At 36.6% G+C, this 21297-nt stretch overlaps 1 protein-coding gene across 1 annotated transcript in view; it reads right to left on the bottom strand.

Moving 5' to 3' along the window:
• The window catches only part of cntn4 (contactin 4), a gene marked incomplete at both ends in the record, with an annotated part of 203519 nt that overhangs the window by 11032 nt on the left and 171190 nt on the right, over positions 1-21297 (bottom strand). The window contains one exon of the mRNA XM_083892325.1: positions 13375-13550. Coding sequence (XP_083748451.1) covers positions 13375-13550 — 176 coding nt within the window. The remainder of the gene's footprint in view (positions 1-13374; positions 13551-21297) is intronic.

Below are 21297 nucleotides of genomic sequence, written 5' to 3'. Positions count from 1 at the left end.
TAAGCCACTAGTTGTGAGCCTTCTTGTGACACATTACTTTTTATTTGACATTTAGGACAACGGACCATAGTTTGAATTTTTTGTCAGATTTTGGACATCATATTAACCTATGACTTGTTTGTCAAATTTTGGACAACATATTAACCTATGACTTATTTTGTCAGATTTTGGACGACATGCTATAGTATGACTTTTTGGTCAAATTTTGGACGACATGCTATAGTATGACTTTTTGGTCAAATTTTGGACAACATGCTATAGTATGACTGTTGGTCAAATTTTGGAAGACATGCTATTGTATGACTTTTTGGTCGAATTTCGGAAGACATGCTATAGTATGACTTTTTGGTCGAATTTTAGAAGACATGCTTTAGTATGACTTTTTGGTCAAATTTTGGAAGACATGCTATAGTATGACTATTTGGCAAAATTTTTTAAAGCATGCTTTAGTATGACTTTTTCGTCAAATTTTGGACAACATTCTATGGTATGACTTTTTGGTCGATTTTTGGAACACATGCTATAGTATGACTTTTTGGTCAAATTTTGGATGACATGCTATAGTATGACTTTTTGGTCAAATTTTGGAAGACATGCTTTAGTATGACTTTTTGGTCAAATTTTGGATGACATGCGTTAGTATGACTTTTTGGTAAAATTTTGGATGACATGCTAAAGTATGACTTTTTGGTCGATTTTTGGATGACATGCTATAGTATGAGTTTTTGAGAAATTTTGAATGACATGCTATAGTATGACTTTTTGGTCAAATTTTGGACGATATACAAAATTTTGGACGATATACAAATATAAAGTATGACTTTTTGGTCGAATTTTGGAAGACAAGCTATAGTATGACTTTTTGGTCAACTTTTGGATGACATATTAACCTATGACTTTTTGGTCGAATTTTGGAAGACATGCTATAGTATGACTTTTTGGTCAACTTTTGGATGACATATTAACCTATGACTTGTTTGTCAAATTTTGGACAACATATTAACCTATGACTTATTTTGTCAGATTTTGGACGACATGCTATAGTATGACTTTTTGGTCAACTTTTGGATGACATATTAACCTATGACTTGTTTGTCAAATTTTGGACAACATATTAACCTATGACTTATTTTGTCAGATTTTGGACGACATGCTATAGTATGACTTTTTGGTCAAATTTTGGACGACATGCTATAGTATGACTTTTTGGTCAAATTTTGGACGACATGCTATAGTATGACTTTTTGGTCAACTTTTGGATGACATACTAAACTAAGACTTTTTTGTCACATTTTGGATGACATGCTATAGTATGACTTTTTGGTCAAATTTTGGATGACATGCTATAGTATGACTTTTTGGTCGAATTTTGGACGACATGCTATTGTACGACTTGTTTGTCAAATTTTGGACAACATATTAACCTATGACTTATTTTGTCAGATTTTGGACGACATGCTATTGTATGAATTTTTGAAAGAATTTTGGAAGACATGCTATTGTATGACGTTTTGGTTACATTTTGGACGACATGCTATAGTATGACTTTTTGGTCAAATTTTGGATGACATGCTATAGTATGACTTTTTGGTCAAATTTTGAACGACATGCTATAGTATGACTTTTTGGTCAAATTTTGGATGACATGATATAGTATGACTTTTTGGTCAAATTTTGGATGACATGCTATAGTATGACTTTTTGGTCGAATTTTGGACGCCATGCTATTGTATGACTTGTTTGTCAAATTTTGGACAACATATTAACCTATGACTTATTTTGTCAGATTTTGGACGACATGCTATAGTATGACTTTTTGGTCAAATTTTGGACGACATGCTATAGTATGACTTTTTGGTCAAATTTCGGACGACATGCTATTGTATGACTTTTTGGTCAAATTTTGGAAGACATGCTATAGTATGACTTTTTGGTCAAATTTTGGACAACATGCTATAGTATGACTTTTTGAGATATTTTGAATGACATGCTATAGTATGACTTTTTGGTCAAATTTCAGAAGACATGCTATAGTATGACTTTTTGGTCAAATTTTGGATGACATGCTATAGTATGACTTTTTGCTCAAATTTTGGATGACATGCTATAGTATGACTTTTTTGTCGAATTTTGGAAGACATGCTATTGTATGACTTGTTTGTCAAATTTCGGACGACATGCTATTGTATGACTTTTTGGTCAAATTTTGGAAGACATGCTATAGTATGACTTTTTGGTCAAATTTTGGACATCATGCTATAGTATGACTTTTTGGTCAAATTTTGGACAACATGCTATTGTATGACTTGTTTGTCAAATTTTGGTCAACATATTAACCTATGACTTATTTTGTCAGATTTTGGACGACATGCTATAGTATGACTTGTTTGTCAAATTTCGGACGACATGCTATTGTATGACTTTTTGGTCAAATTTTGGAAGACATGCTATAGTATGACTTTTTGGTCAAATTTTGGACATCATGCTATAGTATGACTTTTTGGTCAAATTTTGGACAACATGCTATTGTATGACTTGTTTGTCAAATTTTGGTCAACATATTAACCTATGACTTATTTTGTCAGATTTCGGAAGACATGCTATAGTATGACTTTTTGGTCAAATTTTGGACGACATGCTATTGTATGACTTTTTGGTCAAATTTTGGACGACATGCTATAGTATGACTTTTTGGTCAAATTTTGGACATCATGCTATAGTATGACTTTTTGGTCAAATTTTGGACAACATGCTATTGTATGACTTGTTTGTCAAATTTTGGTCAACATATTAACCTATGACTTATTTTGTCAGATTTTGGACAACATGCTATTGTATGACTTGTTTGTCAAATTTTGGTCAACATATTAACCTATGACTTATTTTGTCAGATTTTGGACGACATGCTATAGTATGACTTTTTGGTCAAATTTTGGATGACATGCTATAGTATGAGCTTTTTGGTCAAATTTTGGATGACATGCGAAAGTATGACTTTTTGGTCGAATTTTGGACGACATGCTATTGTACGACTTGTTTGTCAAATTTTGGACAACATATTAACCTATGACTTATTTTGTCAGATTTTGGACGACATGCTATAGTATGACTTTTTGGTCAAATTTTGGATGACATGCTATAGTATGACTTTTTGGTCGAATTTTGGAAGACATGCTATTGTATGACTTTTTGAAAGAATTTTGGAAGACATGCTATTGTATGACGTTTTGGTTACATTTTGGACGACATGCTATAGTATGACTTTTTGGTCAATTTTTGGATGACATGCTATAGTATGACTTTTTGGTCAAATTTTGGATGACATTCTATAGTATGACTTTTTGGTCGAATTTTGGAAGACATGCTATTGTATGACTTTTTGGTCAAATTTTGGACGATATGCTATAGTATGACTTTTTGGTCAAATTTTGGATGACATGCTATAGTATGACTTTTTGGTCAAATTTTGGATGACATGATATAGTATGACTTTTTGGTCAAATTTTGGATGACATGCTATAGTATGACTTTTTGGTCGAATTTTGGACGCCATGCTATTGTATGACTTGTTTGTCAAATTTTGGACAACATATTAACCTATGACTTATTTTGTCAGATTTTAGACGACATGCTATAGTATGACTTTTTGGTCCAATTTTGGACGACATGCTATAGTATGACTTTTTGGTCAAATTTTGGAAGACATGCTATTGTATGACTTTTTGGCAAAATTTTGGACGACATGCTATAGTATGACTTTTTGGTCAAATTTTGGACGACATGCTATTGTATGACTTTTTGGTCAAATTTTGGAAGACATGCTATAGTATGACTTTTTGGTCAAATTTTGGACAACATGCTATAGTATGACTTTTTGGTCGACTTTTGGAAGACATGCTATAGTATGACTTTTTGGTCAAATTTCGGACGACATGCTTTTGTATGACTTTTTGGTCAAATTTTGGAAGACATGCTATCGTATGACTTTTTGGTCAAATTTCGGACGACATGCTATTGTATGACTTTTTGGTCAAATTTTGGAAGACATGCTATAGTATGACTTTTTGGTCAAATTTTGGAAAACATGCTATAGTATGACTTTTTGAGATATTTTGAATGACATGCTATAGTATGACTTTTTGGTCAAATTTCGGAAGACATGCTAAAGTATGACTTTTTGGTCAAATTTTGGATGACATGCTATAGTATGACTTTTTGCTCAAATTTTGGATGACATGCTATAGTATGACTTTTTGGTCGAATTTTGGAAGACATGCTATTGTATGACTTGTTTGTCAAATTTTGGTCAACATATTAACCTATGACTTATTTTGTCAGATTTTGGACGACATGCTATAGTATGACTTTTTGGTCAAATTTTGGACGACATGCTGTAGTATGACTTGTTTGTCAAATTTTGGACGACATGCTATTGTATGACTTTTTGGTCAAATTTTGGACGACATGCTATAGTATGACTTTTTGGTCAAATTTTGGACAACATGCTATAGTATGACTTTTTGAGATATTTTGAATGACATGCTATAGTATGACTTTTTGGTCAAATTTCGGAAAACATGCTATAGTATGACTTTTTGGTCAAATTTTGGATGACATGCTATAGTATGACTTTTTGGTCAAATTTTGGATGACATGCTATAGTATGACTTTTTGGTCGAATTTTGGAAGACATGCTATAGTATGACTTGTTTGTCAAATTTTGGTCAACATATTAACCTATGACTTATTTTGTCAGATTTTGGACGACATGCTATAGTATGACTTTTTGGTCAAATTTTGGACGACATGCTATAGTATGACTTTTTGGTCAAATTTCGGACGACATGCTATTGTATGACTTTTTGGTCAAATTTTGGATGACATGCTATAGTATGACTTTTTGGTCAAATTTTGGATGACATGCTATAGTATGACTTTTTGGTCGAATTTTGGAAGACATGCTATTGTATGACTTGTTTGTCAAATTTTGGTCAACATATTAACCTATGACTTATTTTGTCAGATTTTGGACGACATGCTATAGTATGACTTTTTGGTCAAATTTTGGACGACATGCTATAGTATGACTTGTTTGTCAAATTTCGGACGACATGCTATTGTATGACTTTTTGGTCAAATTTTGGAAGACATGCTATAGTATGACTTTTTGGTCAAATTTTGGACATCATGCTATAGTATGACTTTTTGGTCAAATTTTGGACAACATGCTATTGTATGACTTGTTTGTCAAATTTTGGTCAACATATTAACCTATGACTTATTTTGTCAGATTTTGGACGACATGCTATAGTATGACATTTTGGTCAAATTTTCGACGACATGCTATAGTATGACTTGTTTTTTCAAATTTCAGATGACATGCTATAGTATGACTTTTTGGTCAAATTTTGGATGACATGCTATTGTATGACTTTTTGGTCAAATTTTGGACGACATGCTATAGTATGACTTTTTGGTCAAATTTTGGACATCATGCTATAGTATGACTTTTTGGTCAAATTTTGGACAACATGCTATTGTATGACTTGTTTGTCAAATTTTGGTCAACATATTAACCTATGACTTATTTTGTCAGATTTTGGACGACATGCTATAGTATGACATTTTGGTCAAATTTTCGACGACATGCTATAGTATGACTTGTTTTTTCAAATTTCGGATGACATGCTATAGTATGACTTTTTGGTCAAATTTTGGATGACATGCTATTGTATGACTTTTTGGTCAAATTTTGGACGACATGCTCTTGTATGACTTTTTGGTCAAATTTTGGATGACATGCGAAAGTATGACTTTTTGTTCAAATTTTGGATGACATGCTATTGTATGACTTTTTGGTCAAATTTTGGACGACATGCTATAGTATGACTTTTTGGTCAAATTTTGGATGACATGCTATAGTATGACTTTTTGGTCAAATTTTGGATGACATACAATAGTATGACTTTTTGGTCGAATTTTGGACGACATGCTATTGTATCACTTGTTTGTCAAATTTTGGGGAACATATTAGCCTATGACTTATCTTGTCAGATTTTGTTCGACATGCTATAGTATGACTTTTTGGTCACAACTTGGATGACATGCTATTGTATGACTTTTTGGTCAAATTTTGGACGACATGCTATAGTATGACTTTTTGGTCAAATTTTGGACATCATGCTATAGTATGACTTTTTGGTCAAATTTTGGACAACATGCTATTGTATGACTTGTTTGTCAAATTTTGGTCAACATATTAACCTATGACTTATTTTGTCAGATTTTGGACGACATGCTATAGTATGACTTTTTGGTCAAATTTTCGACGACATGCTATAGTATGACTTGTTTGTCAAATTTCGGAAGACATGCTATAGTATGACTTTTTGGTCAAATTTTGGATGACATGCTATTGTATGACTTTTTGGTCAAATTTTGGACGACATGCTCTTGTATGACTTTTTGGTCAAATTTTGGATGACATGCGAAAGTATGACTTTTTGTTCAAATTTTGGATGACATGCTATTGTATGACTTTTTGGTCAAATTTTGGACGACATGCTATAGTATGACTTTTTGGTCAAATTTTGGATGACATGCTATAGTATGACTTTTTGGTCAAATTTTGGATGACATACAATAGTATGACTTTTTGGTCGAATTTTGGACGACATGCTATTGTATCACTTGTTTGTCAAATTTTGGGGAACATATTAGCCTATGACTTATCTTGTCAGATTTTGTTCGACATGCTATAGTATGACTTTTTGGTCAAATTTTGGAAGACATGCTATAGTATGACTTGTTTGTCAAATTTTGGATGACATGCTATAGTATGACTTTCTGGTCAAATTTTGGACGACATGCTATAGTATGACTTTTTGGTCGAATTTTGGAAGACATGCTATTGTATGACTTTTTGGTCAAATTTTGGACGACATGCTATAGTATGACTTTTTGGTCAAATTTTGGATGACATGCTATAGTATGACTTTTTGGTTAAATTTCGGACGACATGCTATTGTATGACTTTTTGGTCAAATTTTGGAAGACATGCTATAGTATGACTTTTTGGTCAAATTTTGGACAACATGCTATAGTATGACTTTTTGGTCGAATTTTGGAAGACATGCTATTGTATGACTTGTTTGTCAAATTTTGGTCAACATATTAACCTATGACTTATTTTGTCAGATTTTGGACGACATGCTATAGTATGACTTTTTGGTCAAATTTTGGATGACATGCTATAGTATGACTTGTTTGTCAAATTTCGGACGACATGCTATTGTATGACTTTTTGGTCAAATTTTGGAAGACATGCTATAGTATGACTTTTTGGTCAAATTTTGGACAACATGCTATAGTATGACTTTTTGGTCAAATTTTGGACAACATGCTATTGTATGACTTGTTTGTCAAATTTTGGTCAACATATTAACCTATGACTTATTTTGTCAGATTTTGGACGACATGCTATAGTATGACTTTTTGGTCAAATTTTGGAAGACATGCTATAGTATGACTTTTTGGTCAAATTTTGGATGACATGCTATAGTATGACTTTTTGGTCAAATTTTGGATGACATGCTATAGTATGACTTTTTGGTCGAATTTTGGAAGACATGCTATTGTATGACTTGTTTGTCAAATTTTGGTCAACATATTAACCTATGACTTATTTTGTTAGATTTTGGACGACATGCTATAGTATGACTTTTTGGTCAAATTTTGGATGACATGCTATAGTATGACTTTTTGGTCGAATTTTGGAAGACATGCTATTGTATGACTTGTTTGTCAAATTTTGGTCAACATATTAACCTATGACTTATTTTGTCAGATTTTGGACGACATGCTATAGTATGACTTTTTGGTCAAATTTTGGACGACATGCTATAGTATGACTTTTTGGTCAAATTTCGGACGACATGCTATTGTATGACTTTTTGGTCAAATTTTGGAAGACATGCTATAGTATGACTTTTTGGTCAAATTTTGGACATCATGCTATAGTATGACTTTTTGGTCAAATTTTGGACAACATGCTATTGTTCGACTTGTTTGTCAAATTTTGGTCAACATATTAACCTATGACTTATTTTGTCAGATTTTGGACGACATGCTATAGTATGACTTTTTGGTCAAATTTTGGACGACATGCTATAGTATGACTTTTTGGTCAAATTTCGGACGACATGCTATTGTATGACTTTTTGGTCAAATTTTGGAAGACATGCTATAGTATGACTTTTTGGTCAAATTTTGGACATCATGCTATAGTATGACTTTTTGGTCAAATTTTGGACAACATGCTATTGTTCGACTTTTTGGTCAAATTTTGGACAACATGCTATAGTATGACTTTTTGAGATATTTTGAATGACATGCTATAGTATGACTTTTTGGTCAAATTTTGGAAGACATGCTATAGTATGACTTTTTGGTCAAATTTTGGATGACATGCTATAGTATGACTTTTTGGTCAAATTTTGGATGACATGCTATAGTATGACATTTTGGTCGAATTTTGGAAGACATGCTATTGTATGACTTGTTTGTCAAATTTTGGTCAACATATTAAACTATGACTTATTTTGTCAGATTTTGGACGACATGCTATAGTATGACTTTTTGGTCAAATTTTGGACGACATGCTATAGTATGACTTGTTTGTCAAATTTCGGACGACATGCTATTGTATGACTTTTTGGTCAAATTTTGGAAGACATGCTATAGTATGACTTTTTGGTCAAATTTTGGACATCATGCTATAGTATGACTTTTTGGTCAAATTTTGGACAACATGCTATTGTTCGACTTGTTTGTCAAATTTTGGTCAACATATTAACATATGACTTATTTTGTCAGATTTTGGACGACATGCTATAGTATGACTTTTTGGTCAAATTTTGGACGACATGCTATAGTATGACTTGTTTGTCAAATTTCGGAAGACATGCTATCGTATGACTTTTTGGTCAAATTTTGGATGACATGCGAAAGTATGACTTTTTGGTCAAATTTTGGATGACATGCTATTGTATGACTTTTTGGTCAAATTTTGGATGACATGCTATAGTATGACTTTTTGGTCAAATTTTGGATGACATGCTATTGTATGACTTTTTGGTCGAATTTTGGATGACATGCTATTGTATGACTTGTTTGTCAAATTTTGGGGAACATATTAGCCTATGACTTATTTTGTCAGATTTTGGACGACATGCTATAGTATGACTTTTTGGTCAAATTTTGGAAGACATGCTATAGTATGACTTGTTTGTCAAATTTTGGATGACATGCTATAGTATGACTTTCTGGTCAAATTTTGGACGACATGCTATAGTATGACTTTTTGGTCGAATTTTGGAAGAGATGCTATTGTATGACTTTTTGGTCAAATTTTGGACGACATGCTATAGTATGAATTTTGGTCAAATTTTGGATGACATGCTATAGTATGACTTTTTGGTCAAATTTTTGAAGGCATGCTATAGTATTACTTTTTCGTCAAATTTTGGACGACATGCTATAGTATGACTTTTTGAGATATTTTGAATGACATGCTATAATATGACTTTTGGTCATATTTTGGAAGACATGCTATAGTATGACTTTTTGGTCAAATTTTGGAAAACATGCTATAGTATGACTTTTTGGTCAAATTTTGGACAACATGCTATAGTATGACTTTTTGAGATATTTTCAATGACATGCTATAGTATGACTTTTTGGTCAAATTTTTGACAATATGCAATAGTATGACTTTTTGGTCAAATGTTGGACAACATGCTATAGAATGACTTTTAGAGATATTTTGAATGACATGCTATAGTATGAGCTTTTGGTCCGATTTTGGACGACATGCTATAGTATGACTTTCTGGTCAAATTTTGGATGACATGCTATAGTATGACTTTTTGGTCGAATTTTGGAAGACATGCTATAGTATGACTTTTTGGTTAAATTTTGGAAGATATGCTATAGTATGACTTGTTGGTCAAATTTTGGACGACATGCTATATAGTATGACTATTTGGTCAAATTTTTGAAGGCATGCTATAGTATGACTTTTTCGTCAAATTTTGACGACATGCTATAGTATGACTTTTTGGTCAAATTTCGGAAGACATGCTATAGTATGACTTTTTGGTCAAATATTGGACGACATGCTATAGTATGACTTTTTGGTCGATTTTTGGAAGACATGCTATAGTATGTGTTTTTGAGAAATTTTGAATGACATGCTATAGAATGACTTTTTGGTCGATTTTTGGCCATCATATTAACCCATGACTTGTTTGTCAAATTTTGGACAACATATTAACCTATGACTTATTTTGTCAGATTTTGGACGACATGCTATTGTATGACTTTTTGGTAAAATTTGGGACGACATGCTATAGTATGACTTTTTGAGATATTTTGAATGACATGCTATAGTATGATTTTTTGTCAAATTTTGGACGACATGCTATAGTATGACTTTTTGGTCGAATTTCGGAAGACATTCTATAGTATGACTTTTTGATCAAATTTTGGACCACATGCTAAAAAAACCCTCATAGTTTAGTTGTGTTGGAAACATTACTTTAAAAAAGTAATTAGTTACAAATATTTTTCCCAAAATGTATCTGATTTAGTTACTGGGTATTATAAAAGTAGTAAAAAACTACTAGGGAAAGTAACTATTGCGTTACTTTCAAGTACATTTTAAATGCTAAAATATTTTGGACGTCACCTCCACTCCCTCTTTAACAGAAGTTACAATTCATGTGCATGTTCAATTACTTATGATAAATCTGAACATTATCATGAAAAGGACACTTAATACAATAAATTACTCACAGAACCTGTGTACACAAACTAACTATTTTAATGTTGCTTTGGGACGAAGGGAGTCTTACAAACCTGGCTACTACCAAAAAATCAAGCTTCAGTTGTTTTGATTGCTTCGCACTGTCTTTGTCTCCTTTGGTGTTAATTGCCACTTATTTTGTGGAAGCGCCGTTAGTAACGCCGTTACTGTTTACTGTACTCCCATCACTGGAAAGAAGTACAGGCTGAAAAATGCTGAAAAACGTACACTGGAAAATCTACTTGCTGAAAGCATTTAATTTTGATAGCTGTTTCACAACCCTGATGTCAGGTACTTTTTAAAAAAAAAAGAAAAAAGAAAAGCCTTTTATTCTTGTCTATAATTGCAATTCCCACTCCCACATTATCATTCTGTGAGAGTACAGCACAGCAGGTTTTGTAATAAATTGGACTTGGCGGAAAACTGCGGCACAGTGGCAGTAAGAATTCTGTGGAGTGGCTTCTAGCTTAATCAGTGTGAGTGTAGATGTACAGCAATTCATTTGGAGGATGAGAATGTAAATTATGGTACAAGAAACACCTATATCGTAAAAAAAAGAACCCAGGAAGGACACCTCAGTTTTTCCGCCCCTCTCACTCTGCTTGTTGGCAGTTGTTGAAGAAGCTTTGAATTTCTCTTGAGTGAAAACAAGCCTGGATATCACATGTTGAGATGCATGCAAGTAGGTAAATTAATCAATTTAACTTAAAGTTAAAAAAGCCTGTGGTATTAATAGAGAGTTTGACATTCACTCTTGAGTATCGGGAATCGAGTTTGAAATCCGAGGATCGCTACAACCCAAGGTGGTTTTTTTTTGGGTTTTTTTTAACAGTATACAGTATTCTGACCGAGACTGGTTGCAGGGTGAGTATGTAAATTTCATTTTAAAATAAACCACAGGCAGCAATTTTCTGGTCATAAATATTACACAGGATACACACATTCCCTCTGCACTGCGGCTGAATTTATTATGACCCTGCTAAAGACAGAAGTATAATCCTGACGTATCAATGAATCTTCAGAGTCACCTCTTGACCTTTGCTCGATAAAAACCTCTGGAGGGGGCTGCAAAATATATCAAAGTTTCAAGAAGCACAGTGGTGCTAATAAAAAATGAGTGTTCTACAGTACAAACACAAGCATGAGCCTTGCTTTTTTAAATTACTTAGTATGTAATACAGGTCATCTGAAGAATGTTGATGTGAAAAGCGCCTCAGGGGTTTGTGAATGACAACACATTCCACAACAACAACAACCTGTAATGACTAGGAACTCGGAGGGAAACCAATAGGAGGTGCAGCAGAAATCTCAGAACTAATGCGTAAAAACGGCTCAGTGTTCCCAGAGGAAAACCTTTTGAGCTCAGAGTGATTAATTAGTCGTAGTATCTACATTCTTGATGTGGTGGTGGAGGATTTTGTATCTGGTAAGAATGATTATGTTTGTGGCTGCTTAACTGTCACGATGAGGATATTTTTAGATCAGCGTGACACAGACATGTAGCATTGATGCACACTTATGTGTTGTTGAGTCAAAGTTATGATTTTTAGTTGTGATATAACGTAGCAATCATTGTGCAGAAGTCACAAAATAGACCATTTCTATTTTATGTTTGTTCATAATGAGCCAAGTGAACATTGAACTGCAACTAGTTTCAAATTTCACAAATTCAACCTAATTTGAACCCTTAGTGACACAGGTGAACCCATGGTAATTTGCCGTGAGAATACACAACACCTTATATGGACATCCTGGGGGTGTGTGTTTATTGGTCACATATTCATGCTTTAAAATCTTCTTATGCGTTTTTTTTTTGGTTTTTTTGAGGCAAAGGATGTTGCTTTCTTAAACATGGGCTACACGCTGATTGATTGATTGATGGAGGTGTAGTGCACGTAGTAGTAGTAGCAGTGCCGTGCACGATCATGCCTTAACATGTAAAGTTCCTCATGCTGGTGCAATTAGTAATATTTCATTTACAAAAAGAAAAGTCGTTCACAGGCATCCAACAGTTTCTTTCAATGATCTCGTGTGGCTGATGAGAAATGAATAATGGCAATTTTAAAGGCCACATCTGCGTTTATTTAATGAGTTTTTGTACTAATGCTAAATCAGGGAGTGAATTTTATTTTAATGCTCATGCAGGGTCCAATTAATTTCTTTAACACTAAGTTATTTATATATTAGGACTACACTGCATTTTCATATTTGTTATAACATACAGTATGTCAATATATCATCCATGAATTTACCTATTTTTATTTTATATTGGTCATTATACAGCATTATGTTTGCATATGACTTTAACCAAGGTAAACCGAGGTAACGTTGTGCTTTGCTTTTCTCAAATAAATTTGTGTCAGGTATTATTATGTTTAAACTGAGCTCACTTTTCATGGTCACATACAAATAAACTCAAAGTCAATCGTGTAAATGTCCGTATGCATGCTGTTGTCACACCTGTGCAGTTCTCACACATTCTCAGAAACCATGAAGGATTATGCACTTACTCCTCCCACTTTTTCAAAAAATCCACCATGGCTGCCAAAGTGGATGAGCTGCTCGTTGAAGAACCAGGTGAACTTGAGCTCCAGCGACGGGTCGTGGCTCACCTGACAGGGCAGGACCACGCTCTCCCCCACAGAGACGTCCAGCGTGGACGGCAGGGTGGTGATGATGGTTGGTTCTGAAACGCACATCCATCCATATTTGATCAAACACACTGTGCTCTGCTACACCCATTTTTTTTTTTTTGCCCAGACATTATAATTCAGTACAGGAAATGGCTCTGCAAAAAAAAAAAGCAGAGCCCTTCCATCATCCTTATGGATATGTCAGACTCCGTTAATAGAAGGATATACGGGACAGAGCACACAGCAAACCAGGGTGCACAGCTACAATAACTGGTATTAGTTTTGGCCTGAGCCTGTCTCCACGGGGACTAAAAGACGTGTTGCTCCTGCATTCTGAGGAGCCTTCATGTGTCACACTGTCAGTTCTGTCTTTAGCCTGGAACTCCAATTCCCCGATTGGTGCAAAATTCCCAAAATGCACTGGTAGTAAAACAGTAAACAGCAGTGAGCACTTTTCAAGCCTGCAGCACATTACAATAGCATCACATGGGAATAAAGCAGGCGTCCCTTATCTGCACTTGTGTGTGAGCGTGTGGAGTAAAGAAGGGTGGAAGGACATGAGAGGAGGCGGAATGAGAGGTAGAGGCTTTGTTCTGTGGCTGTACAACACCTGGCTCCCTCTTGGGGGTGCTGTGATTACTCGGTTGAAATTGCCTCTCTGAGTACACAGACTAAATTAACCATGGCAAATGATTTCTGGACAGGCATACATTCATGTAGAAAGTGCCCGCAGTGCAGTCTTCATCCAGAGTGAACTCGATGCTTCATTGTGTTGGCCGTCCTACTCTCTCACTCTCTCTCTCTCACTCTCTCACACACAAGCACCAAAATACACTCCAGATGTGATTTATATAGTCGTTTCTCTGATATCACACCAGACAGCTATCAGCTGCCTCAGCTATAGGTTTTTGTCGTTTCCACAATGAGAGTGTATCTGAAAGTCCCCACTCCTCTATTGCTTGGGGGTTAAATGGTTAGTGATTGTGGAGCAGTAAAAAACATCATAATAACACACAGGAGGTATTCAAGGTTCTGTGTCTATTCTGCCGCCGCAGCTTCCAAAGGTCGGCTACACCTTGTAGAACAAGCGCGGGAAGGAAATGGAAAACCTGAAAAATTGAAAGGATGAGGAAAAAAAAAACCCCACAACACTCTTCACTTAAACAAAAAAAATGTGTCAGGTCTATTTTGCAGGAGTTTTTTTTATGGTGAGACCGTCGCTCTAAATATATGGGGAGGAGAATGTGGGTAAAATGAAATGACAGGAAGGATCTACGAGGAAATATGTACACAGACTGACTGTCAAAAATATTTACTCCCAAATCTCTGCAAGACGGAAACACACTATAAACATTTATTTCCTTTTGTACTTCTCTAGTAGGCTTGTGTGGTGTATTTTTCCTTTTCCATGAGCTCCAGTCGTCACTGTGTTTACTGCCTGGACTACGTCTGCCTCCAGGGATCCACTGTGACAATGACTGTGGGAACACGCTCCCTTATTACCCTCTTCTGTCATCATTTGTCACAGATTATATGTACAAGCAGGCCTGGTTACACAATAGCATGCTGGGCACTTGACCATAATTTGATTACTTTCCATCTCGTATGAAGCCTTGTTACCTACTGCCACTGTAAACAGGAGCATAGTAACCAACTCTCTTAGCAGAGAGGGTCAATCAGAGACGACACGGAGCATGTGCTAATGCGCTCAGACAGCCCGGGTGGCATCTCGGGGAGCGTTACTGGGGTAGGTCAAACCTTTATTGGCATGTTTTCAGTTTCTACTTATCAGGCAGAACATTTGTAAAGCGCTCTTTCTCCACAGACACCAATATGCCAGTGTTTAACATCAATAACTGACCATTACTTAACCAAACATGTCAAACCAATGTGCAGTGAACTAAATGATTTTGCCTACAAATTTCACATTTAGGTCAAATAACTCCTTCTAATGTACTGGAAACTTAAATTATCAACGATGACTTTGCTGAGCATGGCACAGTTTCCGTGAACCAGCCTGTGAAGTGAACACTAAATCTTGCCTGCAACATAGTCCATAGAGAAAATCTGTGATTTTTACATCTCGGCATAAATGAGTGGTTGATTCACTGCTGCCTCCATCAGTGAGTTTGTGATATTTTGTGACTTCAGTGTTTCTTCTTTCACATGACTCACACAGCCAAAAAAAGAGAAAAAAGGGAAAAATTAACCTGGTCACATTCCCTATTAGTGGGTGAACAATCCAACAGTTTGTAAATTCTGCTTCACAGAAGAGCAGACAACTATGGATCAAAAAGCGATGTTGATATGAATGCTTGGCTGCTACAAACCATTTCTCCCAGTGGTAACTTTTCCGACACCCCTTGTCGAACCCAGAAATCCCAGTCTATATTCAAACTGAAAATCAAGATTAGGCAAGCTGAACATCCTGGGTGGACCTTTAATTATTGAAGCAACATCTAGTGGAAACACTGCTGTTACACAACAGCCACAACACACGTACCCTTATTTACAGAAAAAGAAGTGAAGGCAGTGTAGGATCGCTGACCTCTAATGAAGCCATAAGGATGACTTACCGACACAGGTTCACAGTGGGAAAACTCTGAGAAGCTGTGCAACAATAACATATGGTTGACCAGAAAGGAGAGGGAGCTAACGGTCTACAAATGACTGCCTGCTCATGTGCTGTCCATGCCTCACATGGCCAGTTTCACCAGTCTTCCCACAAACATCGGCATCATCATGAATAATGCTCTCCTCCGTCCTCCCCCTTCGAATCCCTGTGGGCAAAACCTCCCAGGTTTAATGGTCTAAAGCTGTAATTCATGTATTCTTCTTGAGTGTATATACACTATAGATTTTCGCACAAGGTGAGTGATGTGAGTTTGAATAATGCATCGAATCGAGGGCATGGCACAGCCAAAGGTCCACGTGATCCACGAGATTCGAAAACAAATTTACCAGAGAAATGGCTCGCCCTTGAAATCATTCAAACTGGGATCCAGCGGCATGTAGGCTCAAGACAAACATAAACCTCTAAGGGAAATGTTTTTTCTCTGACGGGTCAAAAGCCCTTTCTAAATATGATCTGCACAATCTGGTGAAATTGCATCAGGCTAAGGTCAGTGCCACATATGTGAAGGTAAGTGGCTGTATAATGTCATGCTTGTCATTCAGTGTTGTTCAAAGAGCCCTTCAATCCTCAGAGCAACCTCTCAGGTCATTTTGTAACAAAAATGTGGTGACTGTTATCCATCCATCCACCATCTACCACTTTATCCTCCACTGGAGAGTCAAGGGGGTTGCTGTGCCTATCTCAGCTGACATAGGGCGATAGGCGGGGTACACCCTGGACAGTTCGCCAGTCCATCGCAGGACCATTGACTCTTACTCTCACACCTACGGTCAATTTTGAGTGACCAATTTACCTAATACCCATATTGCATGTTTTGGAACTGTGGGAGGAAGCCGGAGAACCCGGAGAAAACCCACTCACACATGGGAAAAACATGTTTCTTGCAGAAAGGCCTTTGTTGGTGACTGTTATATGTATATATATATATATAAATAAAAAAAACATATTTTACTTTATCCTTGCTTTCAAATCAACAAACCAAAAGTAACAATTTAATCAGCGCATCACAAGCTCCTCTGACATATTTTTTTTCTTAGACCACTTACTTACTGAAAGACAAATCAAAGGTCTCTCAAAGACAAACAGGGACAACCTTGTTTACATCACTTAACAGATACCCACACGTTGCTCTCTCAGTGCAGAGGCACTTATCTGCAGGAACCTGCTGGTGATCACTAACAGATGGCTGCTCATTATTTTTCTATATGGCTGTCAGGAATCACACATCACATTTATTTTACGTAGTCGCTGGCTTCTGAGATGGACAAAAGGGTTTGCTGGGAGAAGGACCACCAAGAGCTTCAGTAAAAAACATGAATGTTTTTTCCCCACAACATTTTCCCCCCCAGCATGTAAAACAGCATACATAAACAGCCAAAAGCATTATAGTAGGGAGGTTAAGTGACTTTTGACTTCAAGTCATGATGCAAATGTCCCCTTTGGTATGGAAGTACCTTAGAACCATACAAATAAATTTATCCTAAGACACAAGTGAGATCACACTTTGTATCGGAAATAAACACGCTTCTTCAAAAATGGCCGCCAATGTTTCGAAAATACTCTTGAGCCCATATCTTTGCTTCTGTTATAGCTACAATGACAAATTTGGTGTCAAAGTGTACATTTTGGGGGTCAAGGAATCTAATAAAATAGGTTTCAAGTTTAAGAAACCAACATTTATCCCCTTATTATGACAATTGGGGGTAAAAACGCACATTTCACATTGTGTCTTTGAACTGTGTCATCAAAGTGACTTTATTTATCTTTTCCTTCAAAAACATCAATGTTGTATTTAAGCAGTGCAGCTACTTCTGTACATTACATTTGTCCTAAGTAGCATGAGATTTTGACCAGTCAGGAGTAGCTTATGCATCAGTTCCTGCGACAACACATCTCATCTGCACCAGCTTAAGGTTAACACTTTGAGGGACACATGATTTACCCATTGAATAGAAAAATGTGTTTAATGTTATATAACTAATAACTAGCTAACTAGTTAGCTTGGGTAAGGGTTACCCTACAGATGGATAAAACATTAGATCCCTCTTCATCATTCAAGCTGTGAAACAATCCTGAAAGATTGCAATCGTGTAACAAAGAAACTGTCGACAACATCCAGGAGCTGAAGGCATGAGGGGATCTGCCTGAGTTTATAGTGGATATTAGTGGTGGTAGTCAGGATGTAGTTCAGCTGATGATTCAAGCTGATTGTTTATCCTCAATGAGTTGCTTGAATATGTCGAGGACTATCGTTGCTCAGGGGAATCACTGGTGATGTGTGACTTGACAGCCTTCTATGACGAGCATATTGCTAATCTCGGATTTATAAACATTAAATGCAACACCACATGCCTTCGGGAGGATATTGAACGCCTGATTCCTGACATCAGATCAGTCCAAATTAATTGTGTCTGGTCCCTTGTATTTGATGATGACCTGAGCAGAGCTGTTTTTGACATGAAAAACAACACATCTACTGATGTCTCCATCATCTTCCAAGCAGCCTTTTGGCAAGAGTATCTCCCCATGAAGCATGCTTTTACAGGTTCCTTCTCAACTTCATGTGAAGCTGATTCTATCCCTCCCATGCTGAGATTATTCTTACACATGCTTCTTGATGGATCGGGTATTGATCAGCCATCTCCTGGACCTGAGAAGTCCCAGGATGCAACTTCCATTGGGCAGCAAATAATATTCAACTCTGCAAGATGCAGCTCAGAAACCAGCTTCGCTATATCTGGCAATGAAACTACACCAGCAAAGTGGTAGTAGATATCTGGTGGAGACCATGCATTAAAGAGGATGTGTGTCATATGACCGCTTGAAAACATTCAGCATAGTTAGCGAATTCGGTGATCAGTCACTGGGAGCAGATTGGTGTTGTGGTCCCACCACAGGCAGTCAAGGTTATCAATAGTGGTTTTGATAACATTGACCACAGCCCATCATCAAAAATAGCAACATTAGCCCTCCATGGTACATGCATCAGCATCATTCAACAGCACTTCTCTTTAGTAAGTCAACAGTCTGAGAATCTGACTGACATCCTCGATCCAGCTGAAATGGGGAAGAAGCATGTGAAATCCTTGCCACCTCACTAAACAACAATGGATCTGGATGTGTGACTGCCACCGGATGAGGTTTTGTATGTTCCTGCCCTGAATACCAACAGTCATCCTCATCCAGCCTCCCGTCCTCTCATCAGTGTGATTGAAGAAGGTTAGAGAGAGGTTAGTGGTTAGAGAGAGTCAGAAACCTTCTCGTGGAAGAGAACCTTCAAGCCGGAGAATGGATCTCATGGGCTGCATATTATGCCAGCATCACTACTACTTCTACTACTACTTCACCCCCTTGCTTGGCATGCAATAAAAGTCCTCAGACAAACAATCAGCTACCTTAATCCAGGTCAGACACCTGTAATGGTAGCTGATCAACCACTCCTCACACTGGCCAAGTAACTTCAGTGGAAGTTTCCCCAGACAGAGCTTGGCGAGGATTCCTTTCTGGTAACATTGGGGCCAATGCATACAGAGAAGATGCTGTGGAGTGTGTCTGGTGACTGACTGGATGGCAGCGGGTGAACCACAGCTCTTACTTAAAGTGGCATCTCGATTTGTGTTAACTAGGGATGCACCTATTGTCAGTTTTTGGGCCAATTGCAATTTCTGGTTATTCAGGGAGTTTGACCTGCAGATACCGATTTTAACTTCTCTTTCTGTCGACTCTCTGAGTTAACTTGCTATCTCCTCCTCTCCACCTGCACCAGCTCATGTCTTAACGTGTGTTGCTGTTGAGGCGTGCTGTTGATCATGTGGTGTGCATGTGCATTTGACCGCCATATCTCTGTCTGACCGGCCCGGTCGCCGTTCATGGCCGATCACGTGAAAATTGGCCAATTCTGGTCACCAGCCGATCAATCGGTGCATCCCTAGTGTTAACCACATTTGCAGAACCCGATACGTGCTTCAGGTGTCTGGAGCTACTCTCTTTGTGCGTATGAAGATTATGATCAGTACATGGAGCTATGCAAATGTTGCATGCAGAGGCAGCCTTGCATGTCTCTCTGTGGATGTCATAGCTCATGTTCCCACAGTGGTACAGACATATAGGGAATCATCTTAGTGTTGTAAATGGAATGTGTTTTTGGCATGCGTTTTTTAAATAAATTTTTTTATATTTTACCTCCAATTGTCATGGTAAGGAGAATAGTATTATTATATATTATATAGAATATATAATATATTTTTAGTCTTGGAACCTATTTTATTGGATTCATTGACCCCAAAAATGTACACTTTCACACCAAATGTGTTATTTTAACTATAATAGAAGCAAAGATATGGGCCTCTCAAGTATGGTCGGCGACCATTTTGAAAAAGATTTGCGTATTTTAGATATAAAACGTGATCTCACTTGTTTTTATTTCTAATTTATTTCTATGGCCCTAAGGTACTTCCATGCCAAAGGGGACATTTGCATCATGATTTGAAGTCAAAAGTCACTTATCCTCTCTACTATAATATCCACTATAAACTCAGGCAGATCCCCTCATGCCTTCAGCTCCTGGATGTTGTCGACAGCTTCTTTGTTACACGATTGCAATCTTTCAGGATTGTTTCGCAGCTTGAATGATGAAGAGGGATCTAATGTTTTATCCAACTGTAGGGTAACCCTTACCCAAGCTAACTAGTTAGCTAGTTATTAGTTATATAACATTAAACACATTTTTCTATTCAATGGGTAAATCATGTGTCCCTCAAAGTGTTAACCTTTCACCTCAGACCTTGAACAGCTGTCATAGCTGGTTCAGATGAGATGTGTTGTCGCAGGAACTGATGCACAAGCTACTCCTGACTGGTCAAAATCTCATGCTACTTAGGACAAATGTAATGTACAGAAGTAGCTGCACTGCTTAAATACAACATTAATGTTTTTGAAGGAAAAGATAAATAAAGTCACTTTGTTGACACAGTTTGATGACACAATGTGAAATGTGCATTTTTACCCCCAATTGTCATAATAAGGGGATAAATGTTGGTTTCTTAAACTTGAAACCTATTTTATTAGATTCCTTGACCCCCAAAATGTACACTTTGACACCAAATTTGTCATTGTAGCTATAACAGAAGCAAAGATATGGGCTCAAGAGTATTTTCGGCGTATTG

The sequence above is a fragment of the Microchirus variegatus genome (assembly GCF_963457635.1).
Source record: "Microchirus variegatus genome assembly, chromosome: 7".
In the NCBI taxonomy this organism is placed as follows: Eukaryota; Metazoa; Chordata; class Actinopteri; order Pleuronectiformes; family Soleidae; genus Microchirus; species Microchirus variegatus.
Note: the sequence above shows the minus strand (reverse complement) of the source record. Positions and strands in the feature narration are given on the sequence as shown.